Consider the following 18,869-nt stretch of genomic DNA (forward strand, 5'->3'; position numbering starts at 1 on the left):
CAGTAGATGGGGCTCATCTAAAATGTAGTACACATAGCTGGTGTTTAACATTTTTGATCTGTGAAACCAGAGACAAATGCAGTTCCAAGATTTGCCACTAGGTGTAACCCAAATATAAACCAAGATTATTTTTCTAACGGCATTTTGAGGGCAAACATATTGGTTCATGCTTAAGTATATGTGCTAATTGTGCTGCTCGCATTACATAGCTTGCCTACTTATCACTTCATTAGTCCATGATAGTAACATAAAATATGTTATGAGGATATGGGGGTCATGTAACTTTCTTTCACACAGCAGCTCTGTGGCTAAGGCTTGAGCATTGTCACACAGGGTCAGAGAGAGAAGATGGCCCTTCATAAGCTTCAGCCAGTTGACATTAGGACTTACTTTGCTTCCTTAGGGGCACAAGTGGTGAGAGGTGGCAGACATGCATAAGCAAAATAGAGGGTAATTAAGAGAACCTGTTACAATTGTTTCCTTAAACTTAATTTGTTTATAACTGACATGTATATTTGTATTTTGTAGCTCCTCCAGAAATGCTGCTAGAAGAGAATCAATGTCTAGTAGGACTCTTTAAGCAGGTTCTGAATATGGGAGATCCAGATCCCAACCTCCTGGCATTTGCTATGAGATTGGTGGGTATGTTTGCAGCACAGGAAGCCGGATATAAATATCTGCAGGTGGGTAAATATATGTTTGTCTGGAACAAATATCAGGAATTGTCTAAAGTTTAGCCTGTATCTTGCAGACATCTGAAGAAATTAGTGAGCCAATCATATTAGCAGGGCCAGGTGTACGCAAAGTACATATTTCAGGTGTCTGGTGTATATAATGTACATAGTACAGAGGTCAGGTGTACATGATGTACATTGCGAAGGGCTCAGGTGTATTAAATGTACATAGAGCAAGGATCAGCATTTTGTAGGGTACATAGTACAGGGGTCGGGTGTATGTAACAATCATAGTGCAGGCCATAGGTGGATATAGTATACTAAGTGCAGGTGTCAGAAGAAATAAAGCCCAGCACACAGAATCCCTACTAGAATTCAATTTACCATAACCCTTTTATTTATAGCACAGCAGTAACACCTTTGCATACACCTGTATATACATATATACTTTCATTGCAGAGAAATGGCAGCAGTGGTGGCAGAAATGAAGTCCATTGCCTAGGTACCCAGTGCCTGTACAGGGCTGGAAGTAAGTTAGTTTAGGAGATTTTGTGGTCAACCTAGAGATTGTTTTAAGCATGGTGGGAAGAAATTGTAGGCGGGTTGCAGCCCCTGTATGGTGACCCAACTCTTTAGTAACCCAAGTGGTTACTGTAAAGTGTACCCATCTAAAAGAGGCAGGGGCATGATTGTATTAAAATTAAATTTTTAATCACTACTAATACATTTTACCTCCTACTTATAATTTCCTGATTAATCCTCTTCTGCTTTCTCCCCTGTGTGCATTTTGTGTATAACTTTTGATTCTGTCACCCCCCCTTCCAGGGTAAAGATGTTGTACAGAATATGTTTGGGGAATGCAACTACAATAATGATACATGGAAGGATGCATCAGTTAGGAGATCTTGGATACAAGGACTTCTTTGCATGGTACAGCACAAGCAGGCTCTTGTTTTTCTACAACAGTGTGGTGAGTATATACAAAGTTATAACCCTTACTACCAGCTTGTAATTTAGGAATTTAGATTTATCCCTGAAGTGCTTAGCAGCTTTGACGAAATCTTTATGCACACATGAACAAACACACTGCCAGGAAGATTCCAGTGAGACTTTTGACTACTGTGCCTTTGACTGTTATTATTATCTACTGTCAGAAATTCGGTATTTACATAGGATCATGGATTGTTCAGCAGGGGAGAAGGGAGAAACTGCAAAATTGATTTGCCTTTTTATCAGAATGTTCCAGGTATGATTTATGAATAACTGCATATGATTCAGTCTGCTCTATCAATATGCGGAATGCTTATCATGATACTACATGGACCTACTGGGCTGACATACAATTCACTTTGTCTATAGTTAACAGGCATTCAGAAGGGGTAAGGCAATCTTGGCAAATCAGCAAAAAGAAAATACCGTATTTTTCGGACCATAAGACGCACTGGACCATAAGACGCACCAGTTTTTTAGAGAAGGGAAATGAAGAAAAAAAAGATTCTGAAACAAATAGTGTCTTAAAATATTTTATGTGCATTAAAAACCAACATCACAGTCATAAACACATGTAATAAACCCTGTAAAGTAAACAGCAGCATTTAGAACCATTATTAACAAAGTCAGCAAAAGACAAAATTACTGTAAAACACAATAACGAGAGACTTCAGTAATAAAATAGAATAAAGTTGAAGATTTACGGTAAAGGTTCTGCTCGTTTTATGAGAACCCCAAGAACTCCTCATTGCTAGAGTCAGAATCTAGAAAGCTCAGTTCCTCACAGTGCAGTGACGTCATCACGTGTCCCACGCCGCTCACTGATTGGATGACGAGGGACAGCTTTGGGTCCCAGGAAATCTTTGGAGCTTCTTCTGTGAACTCCGTAGGACGCCATCAAGGTGGACCAAACAGCAAGCCTCGTCCATGTCGGGGCATCCGGTACTGGACCAGGACCCCTTTGGATCATGGAATCTGTAAGTATTAGGGCGCTTTCATTGCCCAAACCCCCTCTCTGCTTACCTACCTATAAACGACAGGTAAACAAACGGGTTAATGCCCCTTTAATGGTAATGATAATTATATTTATTTATTATATTAAAATCATAAATTATAACATAATACATAAATATAAATAATAATTTAAAACAATAATGAAATAATAGACAACAATGTAATCTAAAAATAAAATTAAAAATGTGCGGTACTTTTATTTTTATGTTGTGTGGTGTTTTTGTACTGTAAAAACCATTTAGAAGCAGATTACATTGTAATATGCCTTTAAATTTCCCTCCCTGACACACCCCCATACATCACCAATCACATCACTGGAAGATGACTCATCCTCCGGGTGATGTGAGGGGGGGGATTTGTGCCTCACACAGAGACACAGGCACACGCTGGAAGCTGCAGCTGCTAGTATCTCAGGAGAGATGCATAGCACAATGTAGGATTTCTGACACTGGGTGAGTATTTCCTTTCAGTTGTAATCGGATTGTCATACAATGTATGACAATCAGATTGCAATATAACATTTGTTTACATTGTGTTTGTGTTGTGTACCGTATATGTGATTTTACTATGTGTGCTGTGAGTGATTCAGGGAACACTCTCAGCATGATTGGCTGACAAAGTCATGTTAGGAGAATGCTCCCAGCATGACTTTGTCAGCCAATCATGCTGAGAGTGGGAGGACGCCGGGAGCAAGATACAGGAGACAGTCACTCTGGCCGCGCTGAACAGGAGACAGGAGAAAAGGCAGAGGGGGGGCTATACAGGGGGGACGGGACAGCAGCTGGGGAGGATACATTTTGATACATTTGGACCATAAGACGCAGGGACTTTTCCCTCCACTTCTGGGCGTCTTATGGTCCGAAAAATACGGTACAGTGTGATTGGTCAGTTCAGCAAAATGTCTTTTTTATGTTGTTTTCCTCTTCTGGCTAAATTCACCTATGTATTTCTCCTGGTGACCACTGTCACTGACATAGCATGAGTATAGGAGGTGATGGGAAAAGTTTTAAAAAATGTAATTAGTTTGTTGATGCGGTGAGAAAGAAGGGACCAGAGATGCAAAATGAAAGATCCAAAGATTTGGCTAGATAATTTCAAGACACATTTGATGTCCTTACAGTAATTCAGAAAATGTTCTTTTTATTAATAACTATTAATACATTTATATATGTTGGTAAGCAATCCAAGATTCAGAAAATATCCAGTTGGGCAATATAGAACCCATAGGGGCTCATTCTTCACCACTTCTGAATTTTAGGTATGTGACATAGTGGTGACATTAAAGTTTTTTTTTTTATATATTATCTCACTAAGTATAGCTTTGCTTTCTCGCTTTAGGGCTGATAGAGGTGATGTTAAGTCTTCTGAATGATTCCAGCCTGTTTGTTGCATCTGCTGGGAATGACCTTGCAGCTCACATTTTTCTTATGAGTGCTACTCTGGAAGGAAAAGCAGGCAGCAGATGTATATCTGATTTACCAGACGTGGCACAAACCATCTTCAGATATCTAGAGAAAATTCTCACCTCTGGTGCTCCCCAGTCAGTGACACAGTCCCTGAAAGCTCTTATAACCATCTTCAAGGGCTCTGTAGACACACTGGCAGATGTTCTGTGGCCAAGAATTTCAGAGCTCGTAAAATCTTTGCTGAATCAGAAACCTGTGAATGGGTCACCACATCTGGAGGGTCTATTGCTAACTTTTGCCAGGTAAGATCATGCATATAGCACTGTATCATGATTCTTCATTGATGTACAATACAAATATTGGTGATCACCAGCTTGGCTTCCTATATTTATACTGATATCATGACTGGTACTACCTCCTGGTGATAAATGTATATTTTGGAATTCCTATTTGAACCATCTATACCTTGACATGTTTACTCTAGTTTGTCAAAAAGACACTATCACCCATTTGGTCTAGGAAGAACTAGTTCAACAATTCCATATTCTGAAGAACCTCCCAAAACCTCCTCAGTATGACATGAAATGTAACCAAGTTGATTAACATATAAAACAGCAGAAAAAATTCTGCTCTCTATTGGTTTGACATTTTCCATCTGAGCATCTGCAGAATAAACATTTTTTCTATTCTCTAAGAGATTCCAAACGTTCTGCAGTGCTGACCATGATCTGTGGATAGTGGTCAAACAGGCACTAAAGGAATTAAGTCCCCTTCAAGCTGGTTCCCTCGCTTTTGGGCTTTTAAGCTTAAAACAATGGTAGGTATATCTATCAGGATTATTCTAAGGAAAGTCACCTAATTTGCACTGTGTTATGTTAATAGACTGTCATTCTGGTCAGATTTATAAGGGCCAGGGCAGGCTGAACCATGTTCCAAATCTTTCTCATGGATGTGAATGTTGCTTTGGTCCCATGATTGTTGCTTGATGTTTTGCACTAAAGCTTCAGCCCTGTGCAAATCTGTTACCCCATGGTGCAGTTTGCCACTCCTGGGTGCTCGACAAACAGCAGCCCCCATCCAGGGGGTTTAACACCACGACTGTGAAAAAGCCCCAAGGGTTTTAACAAAAGTTTAGTAGAATACTATGTTTTTTTTTAAAAATCCACAATATATACTTCTTCAAAAGAAAAACGTGTAATGTCACTTTAATCTTGTGGCATCAAAGTCTGTTTAAAGGATAAATGTTTAGTAAACAGTGAGTGTTAGCCCTGGAGTGGCTTACCTTCACAGCAAATGGAAGTTTAGAAAAGGTCCAGGCAAACTTTACACATTTTAGTTCTCTTTCGAAATGATGCTGTCAACCTCAGAATTGATTTACAATGTTGTGTGTCTAATGCTTACTCTGGGTTTATTCTTTTCAGCCCACAGGATGTCCGCATACAGTCTCTTTGTGTGCTACTTCACCCACTTGACTGCATACTGAGAGTTTCTGAGGACAGTTTTGGACAACCAAGTATGTAGAAAGCACCAACATATTACTTAGCCCTGTGCAAGAAAATACGTGTAGGGGTATAGTATAATAGGGTTTTCCTGTCACAGCCTAAAAAACATTCATATACTGGTAGTTTCGTCCAAAACAGCTAAAGATGGAACATTGGGTTGTAGAAATATGCTGTGAGAGGATACTGTACACCTTTTAATCTGAAAGGTTGTGGGTTCTGTAAAATCTAGTTTTTATAATATAAACCCAGCAACTTGTGATTTATAATTGATGTAACCACTTATATTCCAAAAGCAGTGACTCTGGTGGAGAATCCTTTAGGTCTTTGTGTTTTCAATGGCAGTGACTGATTCTCCAGAGAAAATTTGTTGAATATCAGTTAAAAGCTTTATAAAAAAGTTAACAAATTCTGCGAGGTGAGCATGCGCAGCTCAGCATTTGTTACTAGGGATACCTGGCACTCCCCTGTGACTTTGAGGGACTTATAGCATACCTGTCTGTCCAATCAAGGTGGAAGAAAATCAGGATATGGAAGGAAGAAGGGGAAGGAGCATACTGTAGATAGATGTGCTTCCATGTCCCTAAATCAAATGCATGTAAGGACTTGTACTTGCATTCAGCACAAGGACAGCTAATCCTAAGATTCACATGTAAGACTAAAGTACTGCAAGGGTAGCTTCCTTCTCTTTTCAATAAGAGAAGGTGAGGATTGGAAAGGACGCCAAGAGGTTTTTCTAAAGTTTGGAATGTCTGATTTAAGAAGAGTGTTATGGCCTGCTAGATGTACGTCTGTACAGCCCTGTCCTCAGCCAGCAATGGGGCAAGGTCATGCCATTTATGAATTTTGTAAGAATTCTTATAACTTAAGTACAATATACATTACCACTAATTTTCTACTGTTTGTGTGCATTGATTTTGTAGGTCTTCTTGACGAACCTGTGTGTGATCCAATCACTGTTCAGAACCTCATGTCTACAAAGACTTCATGTACTGGACTGTTGTGTCAATGTCTGAATCATCTAACAGACTTGTGTGATAAGGTAGATTTTTCAATATAGCATACCCTGTGGTATATGTGCTATCTCCTTTAATTATCGTTATTTAATTATATTGTCTGTTATTAGGGCTGCCTCCTAGAAAACATCCCTGACCAGTCTATTCTGCATTCTGTTGTGTTAGTCCTGAAGGTCTGCATTGGTCAATCTGTGTGCACCTCCCCTGCAGGGTCCCAATTCAGCAGGTTCTTAATAGGTTGCCTTCGAGTTCAAAGGTCAGCGTTGGATTCCATCGGAGCTCTTTCAGTTCGTCCATGTGAGCAAACTATTTATTATTTGTTGTAAATGATACCAATGCATAGATTAAGTTTTTATTTGTCTTTGTCCACATTGAGTTAATTTTTGTGTCCTGGTGACCACTGACCTTGATAGAAATTGATAGAAATCCAAAAAGAAAAAGGCCCACATTTGAGTTGCAATTACTTAGAATTAATTTGATAGGGATTCTTTTCCCTATGGCAGTTATACAGATGGGAATTATCTAACCTTTAGCCAGATTTCCTTTTATTTCTTAAGAAATGCCCCGCACAGGAAGTGAACGGATATGTTCCCAACTGTACACAGACGATAAAGTATAATTTGATAGCAGTTTTATTCTTCTCCAATCTAAAATTACAAAAAAAGTTTAATCAATTTTAAAATTGATTAGAAGGCTGACATGCTGTTATTTAAAAGGCAGTGATTGAGCATTGTTAGCCAGTAACAGGAAGGGCTCTATTTGCGATATATTGACAAAAAATATTTGCCTAAAGAAAACACTGAGGCACAATGAAAAACATTGTACAACATAGATTTTAGGCTTACATACACTTTAATTCACCATGAGAATTTAATTCTATCATGTATCTGATATTTCTCTCTCGCTTGTAGTGAGTCAGGAAGATTTGGAGAAGACATACAAAGTTCTTGCTGCTTATTTGGAGAACCCAGAAACAGATCCAACAGTAAGAACCACTTAATGTCTGACTGTACATGGGAATGTACACATGTGATGGAGTCAAGCCTTTTGATACAATAATCTAATTGAAAAGTCTCCCCAGACATCTCTCTACTTGTCCTCTTTCTTTATTTTAGGTTCTGAAAAAGGCTTTCCAGGCCTCAGTGAAGTGGCTTCAAGCCTCTCACACTTCTGCTGAGCACCAAGAAGCAAGCCACAGTTTTCTTCAAGGTTTGAATGCAAATTGCATATCATGCGCATTGCACTCCTGACAACATGACTACAAAAGCTGTTAAGTTCCATAGCTGATTTAGCTGGCTTGTTTTACACTTGGTTGAGCTACTTAAAATTTCTACACTGGAGTTTTTATTAGTTGTATTTCCCTCCAGCACTTGCCATCATAGTGGAATGGATTGCTTGCAGAGAAATTGTCATAGTCAGGCTTGCTTTTAAAACTTGTCCTGGAGAGTTATGGTCAGGATTGGGTAACAAGCCATCTTTTTTACTTTAAATTAGAAACACTTTTATTGGGTTTTACATTTTCTTACAAACTTTAAACCTTAGTCCAAAAGAGCAGCAAAATATGCACCCTATACTAGGCCAAGTGGTCATATACCACTGGGTATTTAATGTATGTTGGTGCTATACAGCAACATCTTAATATTTTGTTATATGGCTAAAGTTTGTATCACATCAGTTTCCATTTCATTAGAACATCTAAGGTATACATTGATCCTACTTCTGTTCTACTTTCAACTTCTATAACCAGTACTTTGTTGCTATTATTTCCTAAAAAAAATCACCTTGATGTAGAAGTCCAGTATTCACACTGTATAATTTTCTTTCCTTATTTCCCTTTTATGTATATTCATAAGATAAGAGAAAGTGCATCCTCTTTCAATTCTCAGAATGAATTTATATCATCTGGTCTCTAGCAGGTTCTAAAATTATAAATCTAACCTTAAGTGTTAAACTGCACACAACAGATTCCACAGTGTAATTATTTATTTAACAAAACTGTAGCCAGAACTGAGAAGTCACCCCATAATTTAAAAGCTTTAGCAGGAACTTATATACTGTATACGCTGTGGGAATTTATTAATCTCTCACATTGTTGTGGAGATATTTTGGCCCAATCTTCTTTACAGCAATGCTTCAGTTCATTGAGGTTTGGGAGCATTCATTTATACCCAGGTCCTGCCACAGCATTTCAATCAAATTGAGGTCTGGACTGGGTCTTTGCAATAATTTGAATTTTTTCTTTTTCATCTGTTCTGTTGAGGTTTTACTGGTGTGCTTGGGATCATTGTCTTGTTGCATGACCCAGTTTCAGCCAAGCTGTTGCTTTCCCATAGATAGCCTTACATTTGTCTCAAAATAACTTTTGGTATACATAGTTGTTCATGGTTAATTAAATCAGTAAAGGGTGCCCAAAAAATACACACACAGCCTAATATACCCTGAGATCTGCTAATAACCACATGATTTCTTTATTGTTGTTTATGACTATGTAAATTCATTTGTGTTTTTTTTTTATTTTAGGTCTTTGCCCTGTGCTGATGAAACGGTTGTGCAGCCCCTGTTGGGAAGTTCGAGATAGTACTTTAGAATTCATCACTCACTTTCTGAACATTCTTAAAGGTATAGCAAATCATGTACAGCACAGTGTTACTTTTAAGGGGTAAAGCAGTGTTTCCCAACCTTTTTTAACATGGGGGAATTTTTTAAATTAAATACCTTTCGATTTATAAAGAACCCCTTCTATAGTTACTATATCCAGTACATCACAGTACATTAGTGTGGTGATCAGGGGGAAGAATGTCTCCTACATTGCCGACCAGTGGCATGAATGTCACCCTTACAGATAGCCAAAATGACCATTGGGATAAGATAAACTGACCCGAGAGGTGCATATTGCGCATTGCTTAAGGGGCCCCTAACAATCTCTGGGGGAACTCCAGGTTGAGAAACACTGAGTTAAAGTATAAGTCAGCTGAAATAAATAAACATAGCCACTGAACACATTTGTCATCTGTCCTAATATAATAAATACATAAAACTATGATAGGGATATTAGATAGGAAACTCTAAGAGGCAGTTACTGACATGATTATGGACTGTAAAGTAAAGCATAAGATTTTGGTCAAACACTAGAGATTTGTAAGGAAACTGAAATGGAAAATTTGCTACTAACTCATCCCTCCAATCTGACTTGTTGCAAAAATTTAAACCTATCAAGACAAAGCCAGTCCTCAAGATTTCTAGAAAATCTTTTTTTCGTTTGTCTAATCTGACTTTGCGGTCTTGACCCATATTAGGTGTTTTTTTACCATACAACTCTATTATACATACTGTACAACTCAGTTATACCTATTCCCTTGATCAACAATTATCCAATGCCACGTCCCTACTTGAAACTACAAAAAAGAAAAAACAGACATTGGGAGTTTAAAGGCATTGCTAATCACACAGAACATACACATAATTTATCAATATTAAAAACAGAAAACTTTTTATTATTGGTGTCAATTAAAATCTTAGTAAAACAAATATGGAATCACATTACAAAGCCATATGATGTGTACACGTTTTGCGGAACAATGTCTGCTTTATCAGGAACAAGGAGACTTACAATATCAACAACAATAACTATACGCTTTGTATGTAAAAAACACATTTCTCATCCTTAAATAACAGATAATAAATTTTTCACAAAAATTAATAAACTTACATCTATAGTCATATGTGGTAGGCACGCCTAAATAGAATGGGGTGGTTCCTTCACAGAATGGTAATTTGGAGGGACCAAAAACCACACAGCAGACTGTAGGGAAGGTGTGGCTCTTCAAGCAGACGGGGACATCATCAAATCTATCATAAAATTAATTAAGCAACCAAAAGTCATAAATAATACAGCTACCAAGTATGCACAAAAAAAAAAATAGATGAGTACCACTAAAAATTTCACCGCAGAAGCTCGTATCAGTCAAGCATGGACACTGCTTGTGTGGATGCCTCTCAGTTGTTGTGTTGTCCTCTACATTTCACCATGGTATGAGGTCTGATGTGGTAAAAAATCAGGAGAATCTTAGAACACAGCAGAGAGGTTATAGGAAGAAGAAATGTAGCCTGCCTTGTACTTCTATGTAGAATTGTTTTTGTTAGATTTATTGCTTTCTTACAAGATTCTGTACATTGTTTTGTAGAGCATAACGAATATCTCCAAGTTGTGAGTTTATCTGGACTTTTGCAGCTGGCTCTGAACCTTCTCAAAGACCAAGAGAGTTACGTTCGAGCAAGTGCTGTTACCTGCACGGGACTGATTGCCAGTATTGCCTATACTAATCCTACAACCACCTTTAGCAGTATAGAAGATTTGAACAAAGAGGTAATTATAAACAAACTCTGGATATTGTTTTTCCAAAAAAGTTTTTAAATTTACCTTTTAGTAAATCTTCAGTGTAAAAGTTGAGATAATCTGGCTGAGGTCCCACATGTTTTCCAAAAGTGTCTGTCTAGGTTCCCCTGGGGAAACAGGGGAAGCGTACAAATAGTGAATTTTAGCTCTGAAACTGGAGCTTCCTAAAGCAATCCTTAATGTTCTATGCTTCCTATTTGCAAAATACTATTTGCAAAATGGCATGAAACAACTCTAAATCCTAAAATAATCTTTTATATTTATCAACGGGTAGATAGTGGATTCCCTTCTTCTGGGGTCTCTGTTCCCCCATTCCACAGTGATTATTATAAGGAGGCCTGATTCTCTGAACATCTAAGTGCTTCTGTTTGATGTTTGTCTGAACAGGTCTCAAATATAGCTACTATGTGATAACTAGCTAACTAACTACTAGCTAGCTAACTATCTATAACGTTGGGTAGCCAAATCCTCCTTCAGTCTGTACACCCTCTCTTATATACTGCAGCTCACAATACGAAGGTTTCAACACCACAGTCATTTCTGCCAATCCAAAAAGCTATGGGGTTGTGAATGAATAGTGACCCTCAGCCCCTCCAACGTCTTTCATGTAGCCAGTTTAAAGAAGACTTGAGTGACAGGATCAACAGATAATATGTGGGACTTTGTATTCACAAATAAGTCAAAGTTCTTCTTTAAAGCCCAACAGTGGTAACGCACTGCAATAGAGTAGAGAAAATGGCTAGAACCTCTGTCACCTTATTTCATGTCCAGGTGACAGGGTGAATGTCTACACTCCCAATATTCTGTTTATGATAATTTACTTTTTTTCTCTACAGGCGCTGGTGCCAGCCCTAATTGATATTTTATGCCAGGATACTGAAGGATTCCCTAGGAGAGCTGTGGTAAAAGTCTTCACTGACTGGCTACAAAACGGCCACTTGACTGAAATCCATGACACAGAGCTTGTGTCCCGTGTTTTAGAAGTAACACTCAGTGACTTGGATTGGGAAGTAAAGATGAATGCACTGGAGCTAGCCCATGGTTACATAACCCAGACTCTTGAAGTAAACAATTTTCAGAGCTGTCCATACACTGCTGGCTTACCTATGATCAAAAAGATGCTTCCTATAGAAGACACTTTGCGAAAATGTGAACAAGTTGGCCTCTTTCAGTTTCTACTGAGCTGTCTGTGTGACTGTGACAGGCCAGTGGCTCTGAAAGCTTGTGAAATTCTGTTGTCTGTAAAGCCACGCTTGTGTGAGGAGAGCACTGTTGCTTCAGAACAACATAGGAGAGATTGGCTAGAAGGTAGGTTGAGACACTTACATATTTCTGCCCATGCAGATAATGGGAACACAGAGCTGGACTCAAAATGGGTAACCGAACTCTTGAAAAAAATTGATCTGGATGGTATAAAGTGTTCTCTATCAAAGAGTAGTGACTATCTGCAGGAAACCCCCCTATCTCTCCTTCAGGACATCACAGCCACTTTATGTGGTGGAGAGGAGCAAGATGCTGATTGCTACTGAGGGCAGGGAATGGAACTCCTGCAAAGCCATATTGGACATGATCCATAAATGTACCCACGTTGCTTGCAGTAACCAAGTCTTTTTTATAATTTGACCTAAAAACAATGGTGTCTTTGTACTTTACAATTTGTGTCAGAAACATTAAAAAAAGAAAACCTTCAATTTTTTTTTCTGTGTTTTGGAATGGTCTTTATTTATTAGCTTTCATCTCTGATAATTTCCTGATTGATTTCTACATCTGGACTTATATTAAAGGCTGTATACATGGTAAGCATGTCAGTGTCTAAAAGCAGAAGGTAATAAACATTCTGGCCACATTATTAAGTATACCTTTTAGTACCAGGGTGTAGATGATTGATTTCTTTCAGAACTGCCAAAATTCTGTGTTACATGCATTCAGCAACTAAAATAAAAATATTAAAATCGCACTTACCATAACTTCCACAGATCCCTGGATCCCTCCAGAGCTATCTTCAATACGGTTCCATGCCTTCTAGGTTTCTTACTTTGTCCCAGCGAGGAGGAAGCACCGTCATCTTCTTCCTGCTTGTCTCTTCTACCTACATCACCTGATCTTACACTGTGCAGGGGCAAGATTGGGTAAAGTATGCTGCTCTATTTGTAAACAAAATTCCTTATCTACACCTTGCTTTGTGTTCTGTACTTCTCATTTCTCAAATCTGTTCACTGTGCAATGTGTTCTATGCTCAATATTGCTTTTCACCATGCTTTATTTTCTGTATGCCACATTTCTCAAATCTGTGCACTGTATTTCCTTTGCAAACAAAAGTATTCTATGTTCAAATATGATCTGTTCAAGGGATAAAGATAGTCTGAAAATAGGTCAGGCAACGGGACAAAAGCACACCAACAAATCTTTAACAAAATGCCAAGCCATAGATATCTTACTGGGATTTTTAATGGCAACTTAATGTATTTTATTTTGACTACTATTGATATATAAAACAACAGATTTTATATGCTTACTAACTAGCCTTTTCTTGGACCTAGTACTTTTAAATAAAATGTATGATGACGCAGTAGTACAGCACTGTACTGGCCACTTTAGAAGATACCGTCAGCTACAGTGACACCAATCCCTATAGAGGTGTCCCAGTTTGTGGCACCATCAACTACACAAGAAAAACATGACATGTACTGAAGTCAAAAGAGCTGATTTAGAGAAAATTGGCAAAAGCAACCTCCATATTTCTTTTAGGAAAGATTTACATTAAAGTGTATGAAAAAGCATATATATATATATTTTTTGGATACAGTAGTGTAAGGATTGGACCCTTTCAGGTTTTATAGTGAGGAGTGAAGGGAAACCGTCCAATAGGGACATCAGTTCTTGTGACATTCTTTTATTCTAAAGAAATGTGCTTTTGTTTCCTGTTGTTATCACCTGGATAGAAAATGAAAGGAAATCTCATCAGCAGGACATAGGGCTGTGCTTAATCGCAACAGAATGCAGAGGAATTCACATACCATGTAATGCCAGGAATAAATGCATTTTGTTGCACTGCCATCTGAGAGGCAGCCAATAACAAGACTGGGTAATACACGGCAGTGAAGTTCACAACACACAATACCATGATAGCATAGATGTAAAACTGATCTTAGTACCAATGTCAATCAGCTTTGAGTTTGTGTCTATCCATCTTAGATGCTTCAAAGATCATTCAGAGGTTACTAATCGGTGCATCTGGTCTGCTTCTAAACAGCATTTACCTGCTTTAAGTTGGGTTTGCACCTCCATATAGGAGGAACTATGGAAATGCAAAACCTGTCTGAGTTATCCCCTGAAAGCTATCAAACAGTGTGATTTGGTTAGAAGTCTCTTACTATCTCACTGCAGGCGTGTTTACTCTCTCAAAATATAGTAAGTGTAAAACAGGCTTTTTCACCTCTTCATGGTATGCAGTCTGTTCAAATGTAAAGAAAAAAAATATAATAATCATATAAAAATGGGTGTTTAACACTTAACTTTCCAGGTGAAGTGACTAATATTTATTCTGACAAGTCCACGTGTCAAAAAGCTTGTTCCAGCCCGTTGGGTGCTGTGGTTTCTCTCGTAGGACATTATGTCACAACCAAGACTCCATTTCAGAGATTCCACTTCATTTCCTGTTGAGATAAAAACACAAAAAAAAATCTGATATGGATCCTAGCCTTTTCATAACTTTATTTTTGTTTGTGTTTATGTTGAAGAGTTCCCTTCACTTCCTATATAGTAAAAATGTTGTCAGCAGGAAAGGAATTGAGGGTCAGTCTTAATAATGATGAGCTTGACCTCCATCTTAGGTCATGTGACTGCAATTAACTGTTAATAACTGTCACTCTGATTGCACTCTGTAAGTCTTAGTGGGCTGAGCGAAACATAACTTTCACTTATTATTAGTTCATCACAATGGCCTGGTCCACCTAATGGCCCAATTTACACATTTTGGAGGATTCAGTCTCATGTGCCATGACATCACATTTTTTCCTTTCCCTCCCCAAGATCCCCCTTTCTCGTTATCCTATGGGAGACAGTGATTTTACCAATGTAGACTTCTTTCGGCTGCCATACATTCCCCCTTTTGTATCTGAGATGTGAAAAAAACCTTGTCAGCAAAAGCAGTCAGAGCCAATCTTGCTAACAGTATAAATGTAAACAGGTCCTCTAACCCTTTCCCTTATCTTGACCTCCATCTTAGATCATGTGACTGGCTGCAAAATATCTGTCACTTGGACTGGGCTGTCCACCGATTGGTCAGTTTCATAGCTGGATTCAGCTATGCTATGTATCTATGATGTCATCAGTCATGTGACCCACATTGGCTGTTTATACTGGTGAATTGTCAGTTAAGTCATTTCGCTTTGAGAGCTCGGAGAGGAGGGAAGCGAGATTCTTGCTAGAGATTCTAGTGCAACTTACAGCTATCACCACAATCTACCCAGCGCTATTTTTTTGGCGTTTAGAGTGACGGTTCTTTTGACTCTGATTTACCACCATTATTAGAGTTGAGGCCATCACTCATTTTCTGACTCACCTTTGGAGTCGTGGACAACTCAGGTTTTCCATCTCTGAGGGGTCATTAATACTTCTGTATTGCTGACTATACCAACATCGCTATAGTCAAATAGAATTTCAGACTCGTCCATCATTAGAGCTGAGATTCTTTTATTTCTCCCTGATTTGGAGAACAACTCAAGGAAGATATTCAACATGAACATTCAAAGACCACAGACAAGAGGTAAGATTTAGCTCTATAATTACTATTTCCATGCTTGTTCATTCATATTTTAAATTACATTCAGGTAATTACTTATTTCCCTGTTATACTAACCATTTTCTTTTTTGATATTCATTCAGCTTGGACAAGCCGCTTTACCAACAATTTGTGTGCCCAGCAGAACCAACAGCTTCCTTGTAAGAATACAAGAAAAAGAGCACACAGTGATGACAGCCAGCCACAAAAACAATCAAAAAAAGTCAAGTACGACGACCCTACAGCACCTTGGATCCCAGAACTAGGACTCAATATGCAGGACAAGGCTGACATAATAAATGGAAAGCCTGTGGCATATCCAGTGGCACAAGCTGCAGTGACAATCCTGAAACATCAGTTCCCAGAAAAAAGTGGTCACCCTTGCATAAGAATGGTTGAAGAATATGTTGTACCAGTGTACAAACCAACCATTCAGTTACAAATTGACTGGCAGAAAGGACATGCCTTTGTAACAGCCTGTGATGGCAAAAAACTTGTGATGGCAGACAGCGAGCTTGACATCGATTACAGATCAGTTGGCTTCCAGCAGATCCATGAAAGTTATAAAAGGCTTTTAAAAGACCCTATATACCACATTGAATATTACAATGTACAACAGCAGACATATAGGGAAAAGGCCTGTGTGATGTACTCAGCTGCCAATATCTACGAGATGTTGACACCAGGAGGGAATCCAGAGTGTGAGTACATCAAAAAGTACTTAAGGCCGCATTTCATCCAGTGCCTTGAAAAAAGGAAATTTACAGAATTTCCCAAACGACGCAGATCTCCACCACCATCCCAAACAATATTTGACTGTGAAATTGATGTGCAGGAATAACAGCTATGACCCCGTCCTCTGCAGACACCAAGGGAGGGGTGATGCTGTTAAACCTGCCAGTCATTGAACAGGGATGATCCACCTGCGCCTGCTTTCACCCATAACTCTTGATCTTCCTATTTCCATTTTATAAATCTCTGATTTTCTCAAATCAGGATGATGGAGAATGAATATCATAAATTTCCTCAATTCTAAATGCAGTAGGTAGAGAGAAGCCGCCCCAAATTGCATTGACTGACCTTGTATGGTTTAAACCATACAAGGCCATTTAATGCAATTTGAGGCGGCTTCTCTCTACCTACTGAATTTTCTGAGGAAATTTCTGATATTCATTCTCCATGATCCTGATTTGAGAAAATCAGAAATTTATAAAACAGAAAAAGGAAGACCAACAGTTAGGAGTGAAGACCAAGAGTTAGTGAAAATACGTGTATAGAATAATGTAATTATAAACTGATTTAATATTATTAAATAAGAACATTTCTTATTTAACACATTACATTTATTTCACTGGTATGCTAACTCTTTGTTTTCTACCCACAGCTTTAACAGATTTCAAGCTCCAAGAAAGACACCACTTCAGGACCCCACTAACAGGAATGAAGACCCAAACCTGCCTTTTCAACACATACTGCTATAAAACTGCATATGCCCTGCAGCACAATGGCTGAACTATCCAGAACTACACCTAGAAGCACTGGGGTCCTAATACAAATCTCAGCCAGTAGATTCTGCAGTTAGTGTTGGTGTGGTTTTTCTCCGGGCACTCCGGTTTTCCCACACCTCCACAAACATGCAGACTCCCTCAGAAAGGCAGGCTTTTTGTGGCAGAATTTCTAAAGTGTTTAGAAATAGTGTGTATATTGGACAAACAATAAAATAATGAATAAACAACAAATAGGTTTCTTTGTTATTTCATGATGTACTGGGTACGAATTCTGAACATATAATTCTCATAATTATCATATAACAATTGTTCTTTACACAAATTAACATATCTAACTAACATATTTAACTAACTAACTAACATATTTAACATAATTAACTAACATATTTGAGATAAAAGAGATGCGGCTTGATAGTGACAAATACCAGGTCATTCCAGAACGCCAAATCTTTTTTGATGAATTAGGATTTTTAAGGTACATTATGGGTTTAATTATTCCATACAAAGGACATCATAATTTTTTGCAGTGAAAGGTGATAGCTTATAGGGAGGGGGATAGTTATAGTACGAAACAAGTATAAGATCTTAGGTAGAATAAATATTTTAATGGTGGTGATTCTACCTGCCAAAGATGGTTTGGTTCTCATTCAAACTGACAATGTATTCCCATCAACAATACATTACACATATATTTGATATACCTTCATACAAATTCATTTTTGTTTTAATATACCAATACTATATGCTTTAGAATTTTAGTCCTGTTGTTGCCAAAAATTCAGATGTCTGCACTGGGGCCAGCTAATAAAACATTCAGCTTGGTGCCCCTCCATTCCATAGATGCCTAAATTGCCTCCCCTCATTGCACGATGCTTAGGGAGGGCTATGGTAGTGAGAGATCATCTGCTGTGTCTAGGATTTAGATCTTACCATTTAAAACCAGTAATCCTCAGCTTTAAAACACTGGGAGAGACCATAGCTTAATGCTTTCAATCTTCAAGTAAGATATTCTTTCCTTTGCAGGAACACGTGTAGTGGCAATGTAGGTTTCTTAACTGTTCCCATTGATGTTAACATCTGAATTTGTGGCAACATTAGACCCAAAATTCTATGTATTCTTACCATTTCTTCTATCACTCTTTGGTCTGATGAAGCAGTCTTTGTTCTGCAAAAGGCATCATAATCCTGGCCTCAAATAGGCAACCATTATACTGGTATTATACTTGTATTTGAAGGAAATTCATTGTATACTATTAATCTCCTATCAATTGGGCAACAACTGATTTATTCAGTTACATATTTTGTATTTGTGTATTTTTTGTGTGTTTATGGTATTCTCATAATTCATGTTTTAACTGAATTTGGTTGTGGTATACAAAAAAAACATTTTTGGTGCAATATTGTTTGTGAGTTACATTTATAATGAGTGGAACTGCACCACGGTATATGCATTTTTTTGTATTGTATTACCCTGGTTAGTGCAACACATCAGCACCAGCAGCAGAAGTTCTAACCTCTCAGTTACTTTCCTCTCGTGTGTAGCAGGAAGCATATCTACTGCATTTTACTCAAGCAGTCTCCTA

General features: G+C 38.2%; 1 protein-coding gene and 1 long non-coding RNA gene across 3 annotated transcripts in view; both read left to right on the top strand.

Annotated features, from left to right (window-relative positions):
* The window catches only part of BRAT1 (BRCA1 associated ATM activator 1), a 15,139-nt gene extending 2,449 nt beyond the window's left edge, over positions 1-12,690 (top strand). The window contains exons 3-14 of one of the 2 annotated variants that reach the window (XM_072417789.1): positions 529-683; positions 1,500-1,644; positions 4,017-4,386; positions 4,782-4,901; positions 5,506-5,597; positions 6,507-6,625; positions 6,710-6,896; positions 7,511-7,584; positions 7,715-7,808; positions 9,120-9,218; positions 10,784-10,965; positions 11,832-12,690. In XM_072417789.1, coding sequence (XP_072273890.1) covers positions 529-683; positions 1,500-1,644; positions 4,017-4,386; positions 4,782-4,901; positions 5,506-5,597; positions 6,507-6,625; positions 6,710-6,896; positions 7,511-7,584; positions 7,715-7,808; positions 9,120-9,218; positions 10,784-10,965; positions 11,832-12,524 — 2,330 coding nt within the window. In that variant the 3' untranslated portion in view covers positions 12,525-12,690. Of the gene's footprint in view, positions 1-528; positions 684-1,499; positions 1,645-3,045; positions 3,131-4,016; positions 4,387-4,781; positions 4,902-5,505; positions 5,598-6,506; positions 6,626-6,709; positions 6,897-7,510; positions 7,585-7,714; positions 7,809-9,119; positions 9,219-10,783; positions 10,966-11,831 lie in introns of those variants that run through there. The other variant, XM_072417790.1, reaches the window with a different exon arrangement.
* A 1,925-nt stretch (positions 12,691-14,615) lies between these two features.
* On the top strand, positions 14,616-17,517 carry LOC140335278 (uncharacterized). Its single transcript, XR_011921678.1, has 2 exons — positions 14,616-16,479; positions 17,163-17,517. It is a non-coding gene; the product is annotated as an uncharacterized lncRNA (long non-coding RNA).
* Positions 17,518-18,869: the final 1,352 nt, after the last annotated feature.

The sequence above is a fragment of the Pyxicephalus adspersus genome, chromosome 7 (genome assembly GCF_032062135.1).
Source record: "Pyxicephalus adspersus chromosome 7, UCB_Pads_2.0, whole genome shotgun sequence".
NCBI classification, from domain to species: Eukaryota; Metazoa; Chordata; class Amphibia; order Anura; family Pyxicephalidae; genus Pyxicephalus; species Pyxicephalus adspersus.